The following is a 21,960-nucleotide window of genomic DNA, read 5'->3' as shown; positions in this document are numbered from 1 at the left end:
CTAGCACACATGAGGTCCTAGGTTCTATCTTCAATACCACAAAAACCAAACAATAGCAAAATAATAATAATAATATAAACATGTTCCTTGAACTTATACTCCCTGGATAAAAGAAATTTCCAAGAAAAATGCTAATATTCAATTAAGTCAAATGTATATGGCAGATAACATATTTACATTTAAAGATGCCTTGGAAAGTGAGTAAAAACTGTTAGTGCACGCAGGGTCGACCGAGGGAAGAATAATTGAGCAGCTCCGTGTTTATCTCAGAACACTTCTCCTCACCTGGCACCAGCACACCAGCACATTTATACACACACCTGCCAAAGGGCTCTTGTCCGAGTATTTGGAATCAATGCACCACTTAGGAAGACATCAACGATATTTTAAAGGGGGAAACAAAGATTCAGAAATACCCTAAATGTTATTTATGATATTTATATCATAATATGTATATAAATGTATAAATGACCTTGTACAAATTCTTGATTTTTAATGTGCAAACAGACTTTCATTTAAATATTACTGTAAAGCTTTCTAGTATTTCTACCTTCTTTCAGTATAAAAGCAGAATACATATTCACAATGTAAAATATATTAAAGACCTATATATTCTAAGAATTATATATTAACTTCATACAACTTCTAAAACAGTTCATTCAGTTATCTAATGTTTAAGGGTTTTTTTCTACGTATTTTTATGGCTTCCTATTTTCAAGTACTGTCATATGTTTGTTTCTGATAAGAAAGTGGGAAATGTCAGCTACACTAATAAATTTATCAGAGACTTGCATTCTTGAGGTTTTCTTTTGGTCTAGCTGATAACAACAGATTGCCAGCTCACTGGTTTACTAAGTAAAAATAATTGGTGAAGAAAGAGGCTCCGTGTATCAACACTCCATGTATTCACCAAGGAGACCTTGCACATGTACTTCCTGTCAGATCATAAATGAAGTTTCAGCGGGTATAAAGTAGTGATTATAACAGGCATACACGTACACCCCACTAGCTTTGCCATACGACTGACTATTTCAGGATTTTAATTAAGCCTTAAGCCAAAAATTCTGTGTATAAAGCTTAATCAAAAGGTTAACATCACTTTGCTTATCATTTGGGAAGAAGCCTTGGGTTACACACATACACACAGAAATAAATACAAATCTATACCTTGTTCCAGTAATAACGGCTACTTTCATTATATTTTCCTGGGAATTTAATATGAAAAGCTATAGAGATTAAGCTATACCTTCGCCAAAATTTTTGTAACCAGAAGTGTTCTGTATTTGCTTTTGAAATACTTGGAAACACATAATGAGAAGTCTTTCGTACAAAATGCAAGTCACAACATGAAATTTATTTATGTATTTAAAATGTTTGTACTTGTATTTAAAATGGTTTGTTCCTAAGCCTACGGCCTTACATGTAAGAGGGTGCTATCTCAATGAGCTAGGTCCCCAGACCACTTTCTTCATTTTTTTTGGCATATTTTTTTGTATTATTATTATTATTATTTTTATTGGATATTTTATTTACATTTCAGATGCCATCCCCTTTCCCTATTTCCCCCCTCCCCTAGAAAACCCTATCCCATGCCCCCTTTTCCTTTTTGCTTTTATACACTTTTTAAAAATGTTAATCAAAGGCTTTATAAGTTTGGTAATGCTCAATCAGAAGTGTAACCCAATACCCAACCTAGATATATCAACTATCTTTGACTGGTGGAGACACGTGAACATCTGCCTCCATATCCCCCCTCTCTTTCTCTCTCTCATCACCTAGCTTCTCCTCTCCTTCTTCTCCTTGGTACTCCTCCCACCTTAGCTCCTCCTACATATCATCCTTCCTGTTAAAAAAAACTTTTCTCTCAAAATACAATTAGCATAATTATGCCAATTTGTACCAGTGAGGTACAAGATAGTCCTAATACCCAGTCCATCATTTTGTTGACTAACCAGAACCTCTGTCATCTTGTTGGGCATAGGTAGGAGAGGAGATCTTTGGTCCCATGAAGGCTGAACACTGAGTGGGGGGGAATCTGAAAGTGGGGAGTAGGTGGGGGCACACCCTCATAGAAGCAGGAGGAGGGGGGATGGGATAAGGGGTTCCTGAGTGGTGGGGGGAATGGGGTAAGGGGATAAAATTCGAAATGCAAATATTATATCCTATAAAAAAGGGGGAAAAAAGAAAAGCTGTTAGAACCAACATCTTTAATAAAATGTCAGCCCTCTAAAAAAATTATCTTGATACTAAAATTTGTTTTGAGAACTGTATATTGCAGAATACACAGCCTTGGTGTATCTACTCATCAAGCAAGCTGAGCAGACCTGCCCAAACCTCCGATGTCCTGGAATTCCATCTGGATGCAGTGAAGACACAGCGTCAGAGGCTTATCAACTTACTCTCCCCCCCACCCCTCTTCTAATATTTCAATGTCCTTAATCAGCTTGAAGAAGTTAATGAAGAGTCAGCGCCCCTATTGCCTGGGCTTGGGGACTAAGGTGGTTAATACTGGGCTGTCTTTCTAGGGAAAAGTAGTGGTTTTGTGGGAATAGGGAGGATTAGCTAGGATTTATTGCATAGCCATAACCTATTGGTAGAAATCTGTACAATTATTATCAAGATGAAGTTATAATTTCTTAAATGGCACAAATTTACTTTGATTTCAAATTTAAGGTTTGCATTGGTACGAGCTTCTTATTGATATAAAAGTGAGATGAATATTGATACTCTCATAGGCATTGTGCCTGTAGAACACATTTAGGAATACAAGGCCTAGACCCAGTCCTTTAACTTTTTCAACTGATTTGAGATGGTCAGCCTGTGAGTTAAGGGACTACAGCAAATTCATGGGTTGGAGTTTATTGTTGGGGTGTTTTCTATATTTTATTTAGAAATAGCTGAGTGGAATTAACAGACAACAGTCCAGATTACCTTACATGGATAGTTGGTTTTCAAAACGTCAGAAGTCCACAGAATTGATGTTACAAACATTTCTGTATTAATGTTCATTTTGATTAGAGACCTGTCTGCTCCTGACAGCTTCCTGTATTGGATTCTAAGAAGAAATTGAGCATCTTTGGAGTTACTCCAGTTGTGGTGAGACAGCCACTAGGCAAGAATTGCCTCTTTCCATCTTCAGACAAATTACTGTCCAGAAAAGGACACACTTGCGGAATAGTCAACTGATTATGTCTGCCTAGACAGAGTAATCAGCCCTTAATAATTCTGCAGCACTAAGGTCTGTCAGATGATCCTGGGCCAGAAGGCGGAAGAACAGATGCTCCAATGTTATATAGTAGAGGGAGTGTCCAAGTGTTCAGAGGTCTCTATAAATTGGCTAAGTTTTAGAAGCTATGCTTAGTGCTTCCCACAATTCTAGTTAACTCAGTCATTCTGGATTTCTGACGGGGTTGAAAACTTATAGTCTCATAGCCAATCCTGGCTATTTACTTTGAGAGAAAAGATTTGAGTGGATGGTTTTCAGCTGACATTCATTCTAAAGCCAAGAAAAAAGCCAGGTTCAGAACTAAGTGTTTTAGTTAGGAGAGATCATTTTTTTCATTTTGAGATGGTTCTTGCTAAGCTATGCAGACTAGATTCAAAGCCCAGGCCTTGAGCTTGTGATCTCCTGCCTCGGTTTCCTAAGTGCGAGGATTACGGAGTAAACCACCACACCAGCTCACACACATATACACTCGTTGTTCACATTTGCTGAAAATACTTCTCAATGAATTTTTAATGCATTTACATTTATTGAGATGTGTAGGTTATGTGTAGAATTTTCCATTTATTGTATTGTGCCAGCTTCAAAAAAGTTTATTTTAAATTCTCAGATTAGAGATATCCATCCTGTATCAAATGCCCAGAATAAGAAGGTACAGTCCAAAGCTTCCATCAAAAAATGTGAAAGTCACACTTTTTTTTTTTTTTTTTTTTTGAGACAGGGTTTCTCTGTGTAGCCCTGGCTGTCCTGGAACTCACTCTGTAGACCAGGCTGGCCTCGAACTCAGAAATCTGCCTGCCTCTGCCTCCCAAGTGCTGGGATTAAAGACATGTGCTACCACCACCTGGCTAAAGTCACAGTATTTGAGCAATCACTACAAACTACATGTGATGAACTTGTCTGGTCCAGACTCTCTACCAGCCGACCTCCTGGGTCAGGACATAATGCCAATCCCACTCACACTGCATAATGAGAACAGGCAAAGACCATAGAATCTTCTTCAAATATTACAGAGATATATGACAACTTGCTCTAAAATTAGATTCTAGGGCTACATGTGCCACTCAGTGCTGAGTGCCTGCACTGCACAAGGACCCAAGTGCAAGCTTCAAAATCTATTAAAGAACAACCTCCACACACTAATAAGAAGAATGCCACCAAAGACTTGAGTGGAATCTGCCCATTTTGAAGGTGCCATTCTTAGAAACCAAGAATTTGGTCTTTAAAGTTTATATTTAGAGAATAACATGTAATGGAATTTGAAATAAAGGTATAGTAACCTTAAGAGCATTATAGCAAAAACACTGGTGGGTGGGGTGAATTTGTAAAATGAATGACTTTGATAAAGTTTTATGCACAGGCAAATGTATTCATTAGATTCTGTGCAGTAATCTGCTCTCCCTTTGTAATTTGTAGTCCTAAGAAGATTTTTTTAAAAAAAAATAAAGTCCATCCTTACATTTAAAAAGTTAACTTCTTCTTTTATATAGTTTATTCATCATACAAGCTAAGTATCTCTAATTAAAAAAAAAAATCCAAAACCCAAAATGCTCCACAATTAACCACTCTGAGCACTGGCATGCTGTGACAAGCGGAGGATGCTACTTCTAACTGCATGTGACTGTGGACGAGGGAGACTACAGCACACAGGTGCACAGCTCAGCTGCTGGCCACCTCAGCACCACAGCAACGCCTCTGGAGGCTAAAATGACAAAGAAGGCAGAGCCTACAGAATCCTAGTTAACAGCAACTGGGGTCTCAGATCAAAGACTCTGGCAGCCCATTCACCTCTTGTCTTCTCAGTTATAAGGGTAAATAATTCTTTATTACTTAAGCCAAATTAGGTTGATTTTCTGTTAACTATAATAAAAAGAATACTCTAAATAAATTTTCTGAAGTTTTAGTTAGTAACTGAATATAATACTATAAACTAAGCTAGAAAAAATGTAAAGAGTGATGTCAAAGATGATTATATGATACTATCACTGGGAGAGTTTTATAAACATAGAGACTGAAAGTTCACTCACGATTGAATTGTAAACATTTTAGATTGGGGTTTGAAAGAATGCTTTAAAAGTTATACAAGGGGAAATTGTGAGATATTCAGTGTGAAGACCTATGTGTAATAAAATGTACTGGCTTCAACCACCTTTGAAAATTCACAATTTTCAAACATTAATTTAAAAATTGTAAGTATATGCCATTTATATATGTAAAATATCTCATACAATCTCTGCCAGATATGCAGTGCTTGCTTAAACAGATCTCTAAGTTCCTGGTCATCCAAGCTACATAGTAAGTCCTGTCTCAACCAATGAAAAAAACAAATAATATCCCATTACAGATGCTAGTGTAGTTTTACATATAAAAGGCAAGAGAAATATTTTACTGCTTGCTACCACAGTAAATGGCCAGATTCATCAACTTATTTACCCAGAGTCTACACATTTCCAGAGTAGATATATTTAAGAACACAAATGGAAAGGAGCTGTCAGGGTCTTTAATTTACTCCTTCAAGTCTGCTGCCAGTTTTGCTTCACAGTTGTTTCCGTGTTGGTTTTAGCTGCTCAGGTCCTCTCTTCAGAAGTTAGCTCAATTTTGAACTCAAATCTCTTTCCTAGTTAATCCAGCTTTTGACAGTGTTTCTCTGTGTAGTCCTGGCTGGCCTGGAACTAGTTCTGTAGACTGTAAACTCAGAAATCCACCTGCCTTTGCCTCCTGAGCGTTGGGATTAAAGGTGTGTGCCACCCTAAAAATACTAAAATTTGCTAATATATAATGATGAACTAAAAAAAAAATATTTAGGATATGAGTCCAGACATAAGAATCTTGTAACTAAAAATTAACAACTATTCTAAAGAATGAATAAAAATCAAAGATTTGGTAAGCAACAAAATAATTCTGTGGCCACAGAAAAGCATCAGTGTCTATGGAGAGAAATGACAACAAATGAAGGAGATTGTCTAACTTACTTACATAATAGACGCATGTAGTAAACAGCACACACTAACGCATCTTAGATGGCTATGGCATCAAGATTTGATACTGATGTTTCAGCCAGACTCACTTATTTTATCCCCTAATCACAGGAAGCTCTAATCAGAGGAAGCATGGGGAAGAGACAGAATGTGCTAAGGATGTGTCACACTCTGATGGGTCACTGGAAGTGAGGAAACAAGTGTGTGCAGCTATGTATCAGGTCTAGGGAGAGAGCAGATGTTTTATTCAGGAGTACCTTCACCTACATCATTCACCCTCCAACACACCATTCCAAACTGAAAACTGAATGTGGTGCATCAAGCCAGAATCTTAGGTGAATGTTGTAAGGGACAGTGTTTGCATGCCACTGTGCAGCATGTCACTGTGCAGTCAACGCAAGAGAGCGATGGCATCAGAAGTGTCTGGGAAGAGAGGCTAAGGCTAGCAGGACTAACTCTAAATGCTGGGACACAAGAGAAGGAAGACAGGCGCCTCAAGCTTGCTGGAGTCTGGAAATTTAGCCAGAGTAATTCTTAATTAAGTGCAATGGGTATGCCTAGAAGGCCATTCTTGTTTGTTTCTTTATCTGTCTCAGTGTTGGTTATAACTTACCCTATCTTGCCACAGGAAGGGCACTTCCTTAGACAGGAAGATAGTTGATTTTAAAAAGCCCTGTTTCAACCTATAGGTTCTAAAATATTCTACACAATCAGACAACAGAGTTTTTAAGATTTTTGACCCATTAGCTCCTAAATGATCCATAAGATGCAAAAGCCCAGGTAACAAAAACCTCTAAAGACCAGGAGGTAAATGGCAAAGCACCTAGTCTTTCATCTACATCTGCCTGAATTTCCCCGACCTTCTTAATTTTCAAACTTCTCAAACCGACAGAAGAGCCTAGACAACCACACAGTAACTCTATGTCCTTTAGCAACAGGCAATAAACAGTCTATCTCAATTGTTTCCTTCTTTCTCTACCTGTGTACTATGCACACAGATGTCTGTGACCCACTGGATGGAAACAGCAGGTATTATGACATTTACTGCTGCGCACTTCACCATGCATTGTCTGAGGACAAGGAACTGCTCTTTACAACCTCACCTCCACGTATTAACAATCTCTAAATTAGCAATAAATCCATGATACCATCAAACCTGTTCTTATTCAAACTCCCCCAAAAGAACTAAAAATGCTTTACTTACTGTCTAGAATCAACCCAAAATATGTGATTATATCTGGTACTTTACTACTTTTCACCCTTCTTTTATCTATAAAAACCCCTCTACATTTTTTAATTGTTAACTTTTAAGGCTATAAATTATTCAGTTAAAACAGCACTCCAAAGTCTTTTAAACTCCAAATAAAATACTGTTTTAAAATCACTTTTTCAAAACAAAGAGAAACCAGAGTAAACCAAATACAGTGCATATCAAAAGGCTGGTTTGGAAGCTAGGCACATGTCTATAACCCTACTAGACTACGCTACATACAAAGTGTGTTTTTAGATAGGTGTTTGCTATTGTAGCTCAGACTACTCCAAAACGGACATTTCTTAGTTCCATCTCCTGAATTATAGCCATTTGATTATACATCCAAGATATCATTTGGGGATGGAGGGGCTTGCCATGTAATAGGCATTTAGAACTAAATGACACGAAGTTCCAACTTACATACTTGAGGGATTCTTTACTTGTTTGTTCCTGAAACAGTGTCTTACTACATACATAGCCCTGGCTGCTCTAGAACTTCCTATGTAGAACATACTGGGCCCCTGCTTTTTGAGTGCTGGTGTTAAAGGTGTGGTCACCATGCTGGGCAACAGTTAATTTTTAAAAAGATCACTCAAACACTGAGAAGAGCCTGTAGAATACAATACCACCCCAACCCCATTGGATCAACGGGTAAAGGTGCTGCGGATCCTTCAGACTGGTCTCAATCCTCAGAACCCAAATGGGGAACCTGACTCATGAAGTTGTCTTCCTTCTGACCTGCACACAAGCCACATTACATCCTAGCCACACTCAAACACAGAACAGAATGAGGAGGTGAATAACCAGGGGAGGAGCAGGCTGCTTGATAGAGGTTTGGGGAACTCTGTGAATCACTGAAAGACTCTAGGCTAAAATTCAAATAGTGAAAAAGAGTCAGACACGAAAAGTATCATGCAGCAAAGATGTTCAAATATAAAGAACAGCAAGAGCAACAGCCTTTGTATAAAAAAACAGAGACAGCTGGGCGTGGGCGTGGGCGTGAGGGCCAACACCTTTAGTCCCAGCACTCAGGAGGCAGAGGCCGGTAGATCTCATTGAGTTTGAAGCCAGTCGCATCTACACTGTGAGTTCCAGGACAGCCAGGGCTACACAGTAAGATGCTTTCTCAATAAACAAACAAACACAGCAGAGAAGAATGAAGGCAGGCCTGGCTGAACCTTGCTTGTGAAGGCAAACATGGCTAACCTGCACCAGAGAGGCAGGTAGAGCCAAGCAGCCCAAGGACTCCTGAGACACAGAGCTTTGCTAGTAAAGACACTTGGTTGCTTTTGCTTTCATTTGGAAGTTATAATTCTTTTCTTTCTAGTAATGGTTACCTTAAAGAACTTAAATGTATGAATATTTAAAAGTTACAGCACTCAGATAATTCATATACAGTAAAAAGAGATGTCCTAGGCTTTACTCTTTTTGTATCATCAGGCTTTCTATTTGCCTAAGAGGCTATACTGCAACATTTTTAATGAGGTTTACTATAAACACTTTGAATTCATTTAAAGACAAACACATTGACTTTTTAAAATAGTCATATCCTAATTTATTTAAATGTGTACATTAATATATACATTACACATACAAATGTGTATATGTGTATATTTTAATTTTAAAATTTACGACTATTTGCATATGCAACATATGTGCTAGTACCTTCTGGAGCTTGTAGCTACTTCCCGGTACTTCGGGTTGCCCAATGCAGGTGCTGGGAATCAAATTCCATTGGAAGAACAGGAAGTGCTCTTAACTGCTGAGCCAGTTTTCCAGCCTCCATAAGTGCATGCTTTTAAATGTATTAAGTGTATATGCATATATTTAACCTAACTGTAAAAAACATCCATAATATACTTTTAACACATTATGCACACAAAAATACACACCATCAAAATAAAATAAGAATACTATATTAAAAGTAATTTTGTCTTTAATCCCAGCACTTGGGAGGCAGAGGCAGATGGATTTCTGAGTTTGAGGCCAGCCTGGTCTAGAGAGTGAGTTCCAGGACAGCCAGGGCTACACAGAGAAACCCTGTCTCGAAAAACCAAAAACCAAAAACAAACAAACAAACAAGAATATAAAAAAAGTAATTTTGTATCTCAGCATCATATATACCACAAAAACAAAATAAAAATATTGTGTTAACAGTAATTTTGTAGCTATGCATCTATCTTAAGACTTTACCTAAGAATGGAGAAGAAGGCTGGCAAGATGGCTCAACAAACAAAAGTGTTGTAGGAAAGCCTGGGTTTGAGCTAAAAGATGGAAAGAACTGACTACAAAGTTGTCCCATGTTCTCCATGTGCGTGTTGTGGTGTGCACACACCCACATTCACACCCACATGCAATAAAGTAAACAAAAATTTAAAAAGACCACAAAATAAATCTAAAATAGAAAGAAAATATAAACAATGATTAATAAAATAGGTTTACAAATGTTTGGAGATAGTCATGGTGGCATATGGCCTGAATTCAGCACTCAAGATGAGGCATAAGGATCTTGAATCCAGAGCCAGCCTGGGCTACATAAGTCCATGTCTCAAAGGAAAAATGAGATCTTCAGTGTGTACACTTGTGGCAGTTTATAAGTATCATATCAGCATGGCTTCTAGATTATACATATGTATTGGCTACTCTTAACGGCTTCTAAATTACATGTATGTATGTATGTATGTATGTATGTATATATTGGCTACTCTGAGTCTCACTGGTTTTCCCCTTCCTTAGTTTTCTTCGGATATCTGACACACAAGCAAAATTTTCGCCTAAAACATAGTTATTAAAATTTTATATATTACTTCTAGAATTTGAAAGGATTACTTAATAAACCTTGATATTTTAGTCCTGTTAGTTAAAATAAAAAAAAACACTGGTTATAAATAAATATCACAACCCTAAAGGAAATAACAGAAACAATTAGCAATCTCCCCCATGTTCTTTTCATAAAGATTTCAAAATAAATCTAAGGTTATACATAGGATGTGGGTTTTCTCTGGGAGTAGTATTACAGAGGTCTGTGGTATTAGCAGGGTCATGACACAACACAGGTTGCTTAGCCTCAGATGCAAGTGTAGAGCTTACATTTTAAAAGTATTTTATGTTACAGCCAAAGGAAAAAACTCAACAAAAGAAAAGGGCGCAGCACACAAAACAGAGCCAGGCTCTCTCCCCTTCAAAATTACTTTGCTCTACTGAATACTTTCAAAAAGCCATCTCTTAACTACTTTAAAGGTTAAATAACATTTTATGGCTATATTATGAAATTAGGTTCAACGGTCAAAGAGGCCACAATATTAACTTAGAGAATAGTTAGAACTGTTATGTTCTAATTTGTTATTTCTAATTCATCTATTACAGCCAAAGGTCTTATGCATTGTAACTGCACTGAATGACTGCAAGACAGTTGACAGGCAGAGGCAGCACCCTGAGCAAACTGACGCTTAAAGAGAGAACAAGCACTGACTTTAGTAAGTTATTACTGATTTATAACTCCGTCCCAAGGGCAGGTAGCACCCTGGCTAATGAGTGAAGTAATACTGAAACATTGAGAACAACCACTAACTTTAATAAGTTATTACTGATTTATAACTCAGTCCCAAGAAAAAATTTAATCAGAACAGTAAATGTGGTAAGTGGTAACCTCTCCATGACTTTGAGGTGACTCATTTGAAACATCTAAAAACAAATCACACTAATCTCATGTGTAACTGATGAATCCTCAAAACAGTTTCCTGTAAATTAAAGTCATGAACACAAAAGTCTGAATAGTCTTTTTAGTAACCAGAAGAAAATGAAAACACATTTGAATATCTATAAGATATATCTTCTGAAAAGTACAGAAGGGAGAAGTCAAACTTACTTTTCTAGCATGATTTTCAGTGCTAAGTTTGACTTACAAAGAGAAACACATACTAGTATTTTAGAGTGACATTTCTGACAAGATTAAACAAATGCACACGTGAAAAGATCAGCCTTAAACACAAAAGCTAAAAAACGTTTCTTATAAACTATAGTTTAACTGGCATTGAATTAGTTTTGTTACAAATATTTAAAATTCTACACAATTCTGAGTTTCTAAAATCATAATTTACATTAGACATTAGCTGGAATAATCTTAGGTTTAAAGAAAAACTGAGAAGGTATTTTTATGTACTGAGCAGTCACTTTCCCCATTAGCATTTTATATTCTTTAGCTATGTTTGTAAAGATTCAGGAACCAGTATTGATACATAATTATGAATGAAATCCACAGTGTACTCAGATCTCTTTTCTGTTGATTCCAGGTCTGACAATCCCCACCCGCTTTTTCTGTTGTAAGCATTGACCTGAGACATAGTAATGGATTTATTTATGTCTTTAGGCTCCTTCAGCTGGGACAGTTTCTCAGATTTGTATTTTTCTTTTTATGGCTTTAAGCTATGTTAGTGTTTGCAGACTGCCCACAATGGAATCTGTGTGCAAGAAGATCTTTAAATGCCATATACAAACCCTAATGACAAGACAGCAAGCAGGGTGGGATAGTCCCTATACCCAGCTATCTTTGTTGAGATAGTTACAAACTAGCTATTTCTACATTTTAAAATGCCCAAAGTAAAAGTCCTAAAAGACAAATACCTTATCATTTACTTAAGTTGTTCAAAAGGAAAACAATAAATAAATATACTTGGAGGAGCAGATGGAATCTCATCAAACAAAAAGAAGTTTGTCAGCTACAACATAGCATATAAACTATCACCCACTGTGCAACCATCAACTTAGGAAGCTGGAAAGTACAAATCAATTACAAAGCTTTATGGTAAATTCCATAATTCAGAAATCACACTGCAATTTCACACAATTAAAAGGATTAAAAATGTAAAGGTGGTAGTAAAGACCTTATCACTTCCTTTCTATCTCTGTCAAAAGTGCATGCTGCTCTGGGCACACTGATTTAAACCTAGATCCCACATTCTCTGTCAGAACAGAATTGTGAGTGGGCGTTGCTGAGCCGAGAGTGGTTGGGGTATTGCCCGTCTGAGACATCCCTAGAGGTTATCTGCTGGGCAAACTAGCCAAAGTGGGTAAATGTTACTAAGTACCAGGAACAGAACCAAAGTTGGGTTTGAGTAGACCCATACCATTTTAAATAAACTTTCCATTATTTGTAACACAGCAGTACTAACCTAAAGACTGAGTACACAGTTTAACATGGTTTTGATAAGATAATAAACATGGTTACTGTTTTAATCACTAAAATACAAACTCAGTTCCAGGACTAAGAATCAGGAAGCATGGGTTTAATTCTTACCTATTTTCCTCAATGGAGTTAAAATGAATTGTTATATGCATTGTCTCACTACTTGAAAAGTAGAGATAATTCTATATATTGTCAATGTAAAAACAGGGTTCAAACAAAATTAGGATCCACAAAACAGTGGAAAACACCAAAAGGAGAAAAGATGATTTTTGCCATTTCCCATCACTCTAGAAAGATGAACCATTCTTACAAGCATTATTCTAAACAAGGTTTGATTTAAGCATTTTATTAAGCTAAATGTTATCTAACTGATCCCTGACACACTTAAAACCTTTCAGTGATTTTCCATGCTGCTCAGAGAAAAGCCCAAGTTTTTAGGTTCTATGTAACAGGTCCTAATTATTTCTCAGACTTCCTCCTCCTTTGTCGGATGCCACCCAGAGACTGTACACATTTGTTCTTTACTTTGGACAGGCCCTTGTCCTTACTCTTAGCAGTGAATTCTTTGCCCAAATCTGCCTGCTTCTTATTATTTTTAATTATGTGTGTGTCATGTGTTGTGTCGTGTGTGTGTGTGTGTGTGTATGTATGTATGTATGTATGTATGTACAGAGGTCAGAGGTGTCAGGGTCCTCTGGAAGAACAGCATGTGTGCTCTTTACCACTGAGCTCTCCAGCCCTGCATGCCTGCCTTCAAAGCCTTGTTTAAATGTCCCTTCCAATGAGTCTTGCCTGGTCACATTAATAAGGGACCAGCAGTCTTATCTCAGCACCTTCTTTTTCTTCTATTCTTTCACTGTGACTTTCATCACCTAAACTACATACTGTGTGAGTCACTTATTCTGTTCATCTAACTCTTCTGTCTACCATTAAGCTAAATAAGGAGAGTTTTTGAATTGTTTACTAATGCAGGTAGTGATTTGAATAGTAACAGGTATACCATAGATACTCCATAAATCTTGGCTGAATTGAAGTTAATACCCCACTTAAATTCATAATTTAACCAGTTTTTCATATCTTTTAAATGGGAACAAAATTTAAGATCAAAATGGTATTTCAAGAAATAAACTAATTCACCTGTACTTCAATAATTAAGAATGTTTTGCTTATCACTATATGTTGATGTTAGAAATAATGAAACCAAATAACAGTTCTTCCCCACAGTGAACTTCAGATACACATAAGTGGGACAAAAAAAAGCTGAAAAACATGTATCAACCACAGTGGTGTGGGATGGTATAATGGAGCTGCAGAGCAGAAGTCACAGGAAGAGCAGGCGCTCACATTGATAACTGGGGTGGTCAGAGGAGAAACACCAGTGAAGTAGAAAGAAATATTCCAAAAGCTGTGTGACACTGTGGTCTGGGCACAGCCTATGACACCCAAGGAAAGGGAATTAAGTCAGAAAGGAAGCTGAGAATGAGAACTGTCCTGATGAGAAAAGAACAGAAAAGTTGTAAGCAGTAAACAATGCACATAAAGGAGCTGTTGAAGGAGACAGTCAATCTACGGTGAAAAAAATTTAAACTACCCTAGCAGTATGTTCAAATACTAATGAAACATTTTTAATGGAAAAGAACTAAAGTGTGGTTCCATTATAAATATCAATTCACTTTCAAATCTTCTCTATGTCTCAGTTTCTCCAAACATAAGGATACTAATCAATTCCTGTCTTAGATGGTTGCTGTGAAGATTAAACTAGGGAATATACTTAAAAGATGAGAACACTGCTGGGCATGTTTTGTGTCCATAAGTGCCAGCTACTAGTATTTTTGTTACTGACATGGTAGAATAATTACAGTTGACAGTATGAAGTATGTTTCCAAAAACAAAATGTTGAAACAGAGTTTTATACAGCACAACACTTAGCTTGTTTAACACTGTCCTCTGGAATCTGCTGGCACTGGCATGCACATGTAGACATACAGACACTCAAGTAAATATAAAAATAAAAATTAAAAAAAAATCAAGGAGTGGGGTGAAGGGCTTGGTCTTGTGCCTTGTGCCTATGATCCAGCCCTGGGAAGGTATAGGAGGATCAGGAGTCCAAGGTCATCCTCTAGTGAATTTGAAGCCTTGGCCAAAGTGGGGAGAACTGAGGATTCAACATCAGCAGAGTATTTGCCTAAGAAGCTTGAGACCAAAGATTTGATCCCTAATACAGACAGGGGAGGAAAAGAGGAAGAGAGGAAGGGGAAGAAAGAAAAAGAAAGAGATTAGGTAGGAAAAAGTACAAAATCCCTGTGTGCTACTGCACAGCAGGATACCTGCAGATAATAAAAGAGTCTGTGTAGTTTCCAAGCCTAAAGAAATGACACTCAAAATTTTCACCAAAAAGAAAGAATATGTGTCAGGGACAGTGAAGTAGGCCTGTGCAACAGTCGGAATGTGGAAGCTAATGCCAACAGTCGGAATGTGGAAGTGTGGGATCCCGAGTTTTAATTATAATCTGGGGCTTCTGAGATCCTATCCCAAAATGAACAAATAAATGTATGAGAAACAACGTGTCTAACCTGATTTAAACAACATAGAGAGCATAGCATACATGTACAGAAACATCACACAGCGCTCCATAAACATATTCAATTATGCTTTTATGTATCCTAAGAATACATTTATTGTAAAACTATAGATACATAGACGAATAAAGCAGCTTCAAGTATAGAAATTAAAACTGGAATGTTGAAGGCTGGAGAGAGGGCTCAGCAGCTAAAAGCAGTCACTGCTCTGAAGAAGACCCTGCCATATCCAGTCCCTAGAATTCACACCAGATGGACGACAACCCTCTCTCACTCTACTTCCAGGGCTCTGGCACCTTCCTCTGGCATGGGGGTGTGAGGTATACATTCAATACACATCCACATGCAAGCTACATACTCATACACATAAATGCTTTTCTCTTCTTTTTCCAAGATGGGAATGTTACTAAGATAGAAGTTTGGAGCCGAGCTTGCTGTTAGACACCTTTTAAGCCCAGCTGCTTTATAGTCCAGCAGGAACATCTTGAGTTTGAGGCCATCATGGAAAACAGTGGGACCCTGTCTTAAGTTTTAAAAAAGAGCTAAAAGTAGTATAACTTGATAGATTGTGCAGAATGTACATGGTCCTGGGGTAAATCCTCAGGGAGGGTAGGCAGGCAGGCAGGCAGATAGATGATAGATGGATATTCATAATTACACTAAAAAGCAGGCTTTAATTATATGAACAACAGATTATACAGTCCAAAGTAAAATCATGTTGTGTAATAATATGATTTATTACACCAAGATTTGAAACAATTTAGTTTATGAAAAACTAACAAATGCCGAGCCTAGTGCTACGCCTCCAGCACTCTGGAGTAGGAGGCGAGGAGATCTCTGTAAGTTTCAGGTCAGCCAGGGCTACAGAACACTAAGTGGAAGCATTAATCTGGAGATATAGAAAGTGTAGACTCACAGTCCCCCCAGTGGAACCTGAGAATGATCTGACACATTTCCACAACTGACAACGATCTAAAGTGCAATATTTTATAATAAAGAGTTTCAAATTTAAACAAAAATAATTTAAGAGGTTGTTTTTAAGTAGCTCATGCTGGCCTTGAACTTTCTATCTTCCTGTCTCTATCTTCAGAGTGCTGGAATTGCTGTCTGTGGATCTAATCTACATTCATTAAATAAAAAAATAAATAAATAAATGTTAGCTGGGTAATGGTGGTGCACGTCTTTAATCCCAGCACTTGGGAGGCAGAGGCAGGCGGATTTCTGAGTTCGAGGCCAGCCTGGTCTACAGAGTGAGTTCCAGGACAGCCAGGGCTACACAGAGAAACCCTGTCTCAAAAAACCTAAATAAATAAATAAATAAATAAATGTTGAGCTACTGAGACATTTACTGAAATTTTCCCTTCTAAGTGAATTAACAGCAAGTTGGATCAAGAGCACGTCTCAGTTCTGAAAAACAAGAAAACTGCCTCAAAAGTAGCAGAAGAAACAGAACATTAAAGAAGACAACGGTATACAGAAGGGCACAGAAAACTGGAAGAACGTGAGGTCCCCGGCAGGACAGTCTAGAGAAAACTGTGCAGTGCTGTCTGTGGGATGGAGACATGATGATGAGAGCCAACGTGGAGATGGGAGTCTGAGTGATGACAAAAGGACAGGATTTCACACTGAGGAGTTCTGACAGGATTGGGCAGGGAAAAGCAACTGACAAACACTTTTGTCAAACAAGGCAGCTCTGATAACTGTAGGAAAGTTACCTCCAGTTGAGGCTGGAAAAAAAAAGGATGGGAGACTTCTTTCTTTCTGTCTTTTCTTTCTTTCTTTTTCAGATTTTATGTATATGAGTAGTACACTGTAGCTGTCCTCAGACACACCAGAAGAGAGCATCGGGTCCCATTACAGATGGTTGTGAGCCAGGATGGGAGATTTCTGACTCAGAAAAATGTTCAGTAGTAAAATGGACTGGCAGAAAATGCTGGGAAGACTCAGAAAAAGGCTTCCTTGCTTTGCCTTCTGTAGTGCTAGTCCACACAGCAGGTAAAATATTGGCAAGAAAGTAACTATAAGGCTCAAAATAATGTTGGCTACTCAAGCTGAAAGCATGCACACCTTACACTTGCACCTCTAGCATGCATTATGGAGGGTAAGAAAGAAGTATCTGCCATTACTCCAGGCTTCAGCATTTTCAATGTGGTAATAAATGGCCTAGAAATCAAGACTCAATATACAAGAAACATAAACTTTGGATGAAGTAAGAAAAAAAAAACTGATTTTACACCAGTCAACATGGAACCTCAGTTTATGCATGTGTGTATCTCTATGTGTGTGGGTGTGTGCAACTGTGCATGTGTGCAAGTGTGGATACCAGATGAAGAAAATGTCAATGTATACAATGGAATGCTATTTAGCCTTTAAAAAGATGGGAACTGTATTGGTTGTGATGGTATACCCTGTAATCCTAGCACTCAGAAAGCAGAAGCAGAAGCAAAAGATCATGGGTTTGAGCATAGCCTGGGCATATAAACTTTAGGTTAGTATGAGCAACACAATGAGATTCTGCCTAAAAAAAAAACAAAAACAAAATTAATAGTGACAAAAAGAAATCCTCTCATTTTTGACATGGATAAACCCATGTACTCACTTACACTGGAATCTAAGAAAGGTGACCTCATAACAAGGCAACAAAATATGACTACTAAGGGCTTGGCACAGCAAGTTAGAGAAATATTTAAGAATATTTAATGCATCTTTTTTCACAGGGTAATGTAACATACAGATTTCGCTTTAAGCAAAACAAGAAGAATACAAGGTTCTTAGTTTTAGTAAGTAATTCAGTATCAATAAAAACTAACTTGACTCAATGGGTTAAAAAGTTTGCTCTACAAGATGAGGACATCAGTATAAATATCCAGTACCTACCTAAAAGTCAAGGCATGGTTGTACATGCCTAGACCACATCATGGAGGAGCAGAGGCAAGCAGATCCTAGGAGCTCACTAGACAGTCAATCTAGCCAAAACAGTGGGTCTCAAAGGCAATATATACAAAGAACAATAGAAGATTCCACCCTATGTCCAGGTCTAGCTTCTACATATATGTGCATGAGCACATACACCTGCATATCCACACATGTGCCACACACACAGAGGCTGCTGAGGTTACATGCATGAGCCTCCGTACTTAGACAAAACCATAATTTGAATCTTGCTATTTTGTGTTTCAAAAGATGGTACTGTGTCTGAGAATGGCACTATAGGTTCCTATGTCCGAATGCAAGTCATTGGAGCTGGTTCAGGAGGAGTCAGGAGGTGTGACTTTGTGGAAGGTGCGTCATTGTGGGAAGGATATGAGGTCAGGACTACTCATTCTCTGCCCCTCTCCTCTCTCTGCACCTGCTGTCTGTGGACCAGACATAAAGCTCTCAGCTACTGCTCCAGCACCATGCCTATCTTCCTCCCACCAGTATGACCAACTGACTAGCCCCTCAACTAAATGTCTTCTTTTCTGAGTTGCCTTGGTCATGGTGTCTCCTACAGCACTAGAACAATAACTAAGACAGGTGGCAACCTTTTGGAAAAGGTCATACAGATTTGTGTATAATTTAAGTAACTAATTTATCAGCCAGGCATGGTACCTCATACCTGCAATCACAGCAGTCTAGATGCACAGAAAGGAGTACTTCTGGGAGTTCTGGGCCAGCCTGCACTTTCCAGTGAGTTCCGGACCACCCTAAGCTACATGTGGAGACTTTGTCTCAAAAAAAAAAAAAACAAAAAACCCAAAAATGAAAACAAAACTTAAACTAACATGCTAGCCAGTTTTATGTAAACTTGACACAAGGCCACAAGGTAGAGTCATTTGGTAAGGACCCTCAATTGAGAAAACACCCCACACACCAGATTTACATATGGACAAGCCGCTGGTAGACTTTCTTGATTGATGACTGGTATGGGAGGACCCAGCTCACTGTGAATGGTGATCCTGGGTGCTTTAAGCCAGCCATGGGGAGTAACCCCATACATGGTGTTTCTTAGTGGCTTCTGTTTTAGTTCCTGCCTTGAGTTCTGGCCCTGACTTCTCTGACAAACTTCAAGCTGTATAAACTCTTTCTTTCTGTGTTGCTCTTGGTCATAGTGTTTATTACAAAAAAAAGTATAATTAAGACACTAAACAGACAAGGAAATCTTGTAATACTTTGCTTATATAGGACACTAACTTCTTTATCCTACTTTATAAATTAAAAAAATAAAAGTGGGACATGGGGCCAGGACACGGCTCAGCAGTTTAGAGCATTTTTATTTATTACTATTTTATTACTATTGTAGTAGACAATAATAATAATAATGCTCTCAGCATCCACACGGTGACTCACAACCATTTGTAGTTCTAATTTCAGAGGATCCAACACCCTCTTCTGACCTCCACAGGCACTGCATACACAGGACGCAGGAAAAATAATCAGACATAAAATCACAACCATTTGTAGCTCCAATTCTAGGGGATCCAACACCCTGTTATGATCTCCTCAAGGACAACATAGTTCAGAGATATACATGCAGGCAAAATACTCAAACACACAAAACAAAAGAAAACAAAAATAGACCTTAGGGGGAAAACTAGGATATTAAAAATTACTTTGAGGATGGAGGGTAGAGCAGGACTTCAGCACTTGTAATCTCCGTTAGCCTCACAAGTGATGGGAGTAAATTCTCTCTTTTAAATAGAACTGTCAGTGCAAAGACATGATAAAGTGCTATTCAAGATGAACTGGGAACTGTAACAAAAGCCTAACCCAAGTTCTATGTTAAGATTTTGAACTTCAAAAAAATTAAAAGCTTTTGTGCATCAAAAACAATCATCTGAGGCTGGGCAGTGGTGGCGCACGCCTTTAATCCCAGCACTTGGGAGGCAGAGGCAGGCAGATTTCTGAGTTCAAGGCCAGCCTGGTCTACAGAGTGAGTTCCAGGACAGCCAGGGCTACACAGAGAAACCCTGTCTCGAAAAACCAAAAAAAAAAAAAAAAAAAAAAAAAAAAAAAAAAAAACCCCACAAAAACAAAAAACAATCATCTGTGAACTCTCTTGTGGGTTCTGTGCCAACTGCATGAACATGGTACAGAGAAATACACGTAGGCCAAATACTATACACATAAAATTTAAAAAAATCTTAAAAAGTGCCCCACAGAAGAAAAAATGGAATTCTTGTGCTCTGAATTAAGGATGTAAAAGGATATGTTTTACAGAAAATAGCATTGCAAGTCAACAAAAAAAAATTAAACAGAAGTACTGTTCTAGATAATACAAGAGCTGAGTGCAGGAGGTCTAGCAGGTAGTTACACATCTCTGATCATAGCAGCACTGCTCACTGCAGCAAAGGTAGCTAAATGAATGTATAATACACTGTGGTAAGCACATGCAATGAAGGATGCATTTAGCTTTTAAAAAGTATATACTGCATGAGTGAACCTAAGAACTTCATGCTAAGTGAAACTAGCCTGTCACAGATGTTTCATGATCCTGACAGATCCCTAGAGTGGTCAAATTCATAGAGATAAGGCACTGACACTATAATGGTGAGTTCCAGGGGCTATGAAAGGAAGGAATGTATTTAATGGACCCACTGAGTTTCATGCAGGAAATGAAAAAGTTCTAGATAGCACTGATGGTCATACAGCAGCATAAATAAATGTTCTTACTGTCACAGAATAGCACATTTTAACAGTTTTATGTTATGCATAAATAAAAATGCCCCCAAGGCTGGGGAAATTTATCAATAGGTAGAGCACTTGCCACTTAACTATGGGGGGGACCAGAGTTCAGATCCTCAGCACCCACATAAATGTCAGCTAAGCATGGCAGCTGCCTGCAATGTCAGCACTTGGGAGGCCGAGATAAGGGATCCCTGGAGTAAGCTAGCTAGCAAGACTAACCAGATTAGTGAGAGACCCTTCCTCAGGAAATAAAGTGGACAACAATGGAGAAAGACACCCAGCTTCCATCTCTGGCTTCCTTATGACCCCCCGCCCCCACACGCACAAAAGCACCCTGAAGCAGATTAATATTGACAATAGAACCACAGCCATCAGGAGGCAGACACAGGAAGGACCCACTACTCGGCACTCCCACATCATACCTGGATCTCAAGCTCAGCAATGTGCTGCTGTAGTTCAGCCACGGCAGCTATGCTATCGGCTTCCCGGAGTCTCACAGCCATGACTTCTTCCTTGTTCTATGCAGCAAACGGGATATAGCAACAAACCAGTTGAGTTCAAATTCCCAAGTTTCCAGATTTTCCAAAATATTAAGGTAATATTAACTGCACGTTAGTATTACCCCGCAGAGTCTGAGGCAGCAGCCAGGTATAAACAACGCAACCAACAGACAAAGCAACTTATAAGTGCCCATTTATCAACTCACATCAAGTTCTGCCTCCAAATAAACCTGTGAAAAATATGAAAAACTTCTGGGATTCAGGTTTGGAGTTGTGAAACTGGGGATTATAGGCTTTTACTATTTAAAGTGAGAATATTCAAATTCATTTGTAAAGTGAAAATAATGTTAATACAAATAATATCCAGATACTTTATATAAATGAAAAATAAAATGAGCTTTAAAGATTACTCAAAAACAAATCATAAGCCTTAATTATATAAAACTTAATAAAAATAAAAATGAATCTACTTATAGAACTATGGGACTGACTTCCTTGAAAAGTTACAGCTGTTATGACACTGTTACACTCTAGCAAGGGGAATACACAGTATTAGCTGCTAGAATGACAATTAAT

The 21,960-nt window shown here is 38.1% G+C and overlaps 1 protein-coding gene across 5 annotated transcripts in view; it reads right to left on the bottom strand.

The window, feature by feature from the left end:
• The window catches only part of Evi5 (ecotropic viral integration site 5), a 155,091-nt gene that overhangs the window by 29,588 nt on the left and 103,543 nt on the right, over positions 1-21,960 (bottom strand). For all 5 annotated transcript variants that reach the window (XM_034508411.2, XM_034508407.2, XM_076937789.1 and 2 more), the window contains one exon: positions 21,307-21,402. In XM_034508411.2, coding sequence (XP_034364302.2) covers positions 21,307-21,402 — 96 coding nt within the window. The remainder of the gene's footprint in view (positions 1-21,306; positions 21,403-21,960) is intronic.

This window comes from Arvicanthis niloticus, chromosome 7 (assembly GCF_011762505.2).
Source record: "Arvicanthis niloticus isolate mArvNil1 chromosome 7, mArvNil1.pat.X, whole genome shotgun sequence".
NCBI classification, from domain to species: Eukaryota; Metazoa; Chordata; class Mammalia; order Rodentia; family Muridae; genus Arvicanthis; species Arvicanthis niloticus.
Note: the sequence above shows the minus strand (reverse complement) of the source record. Positions and strands in the feature narration are given on the sequence as shown.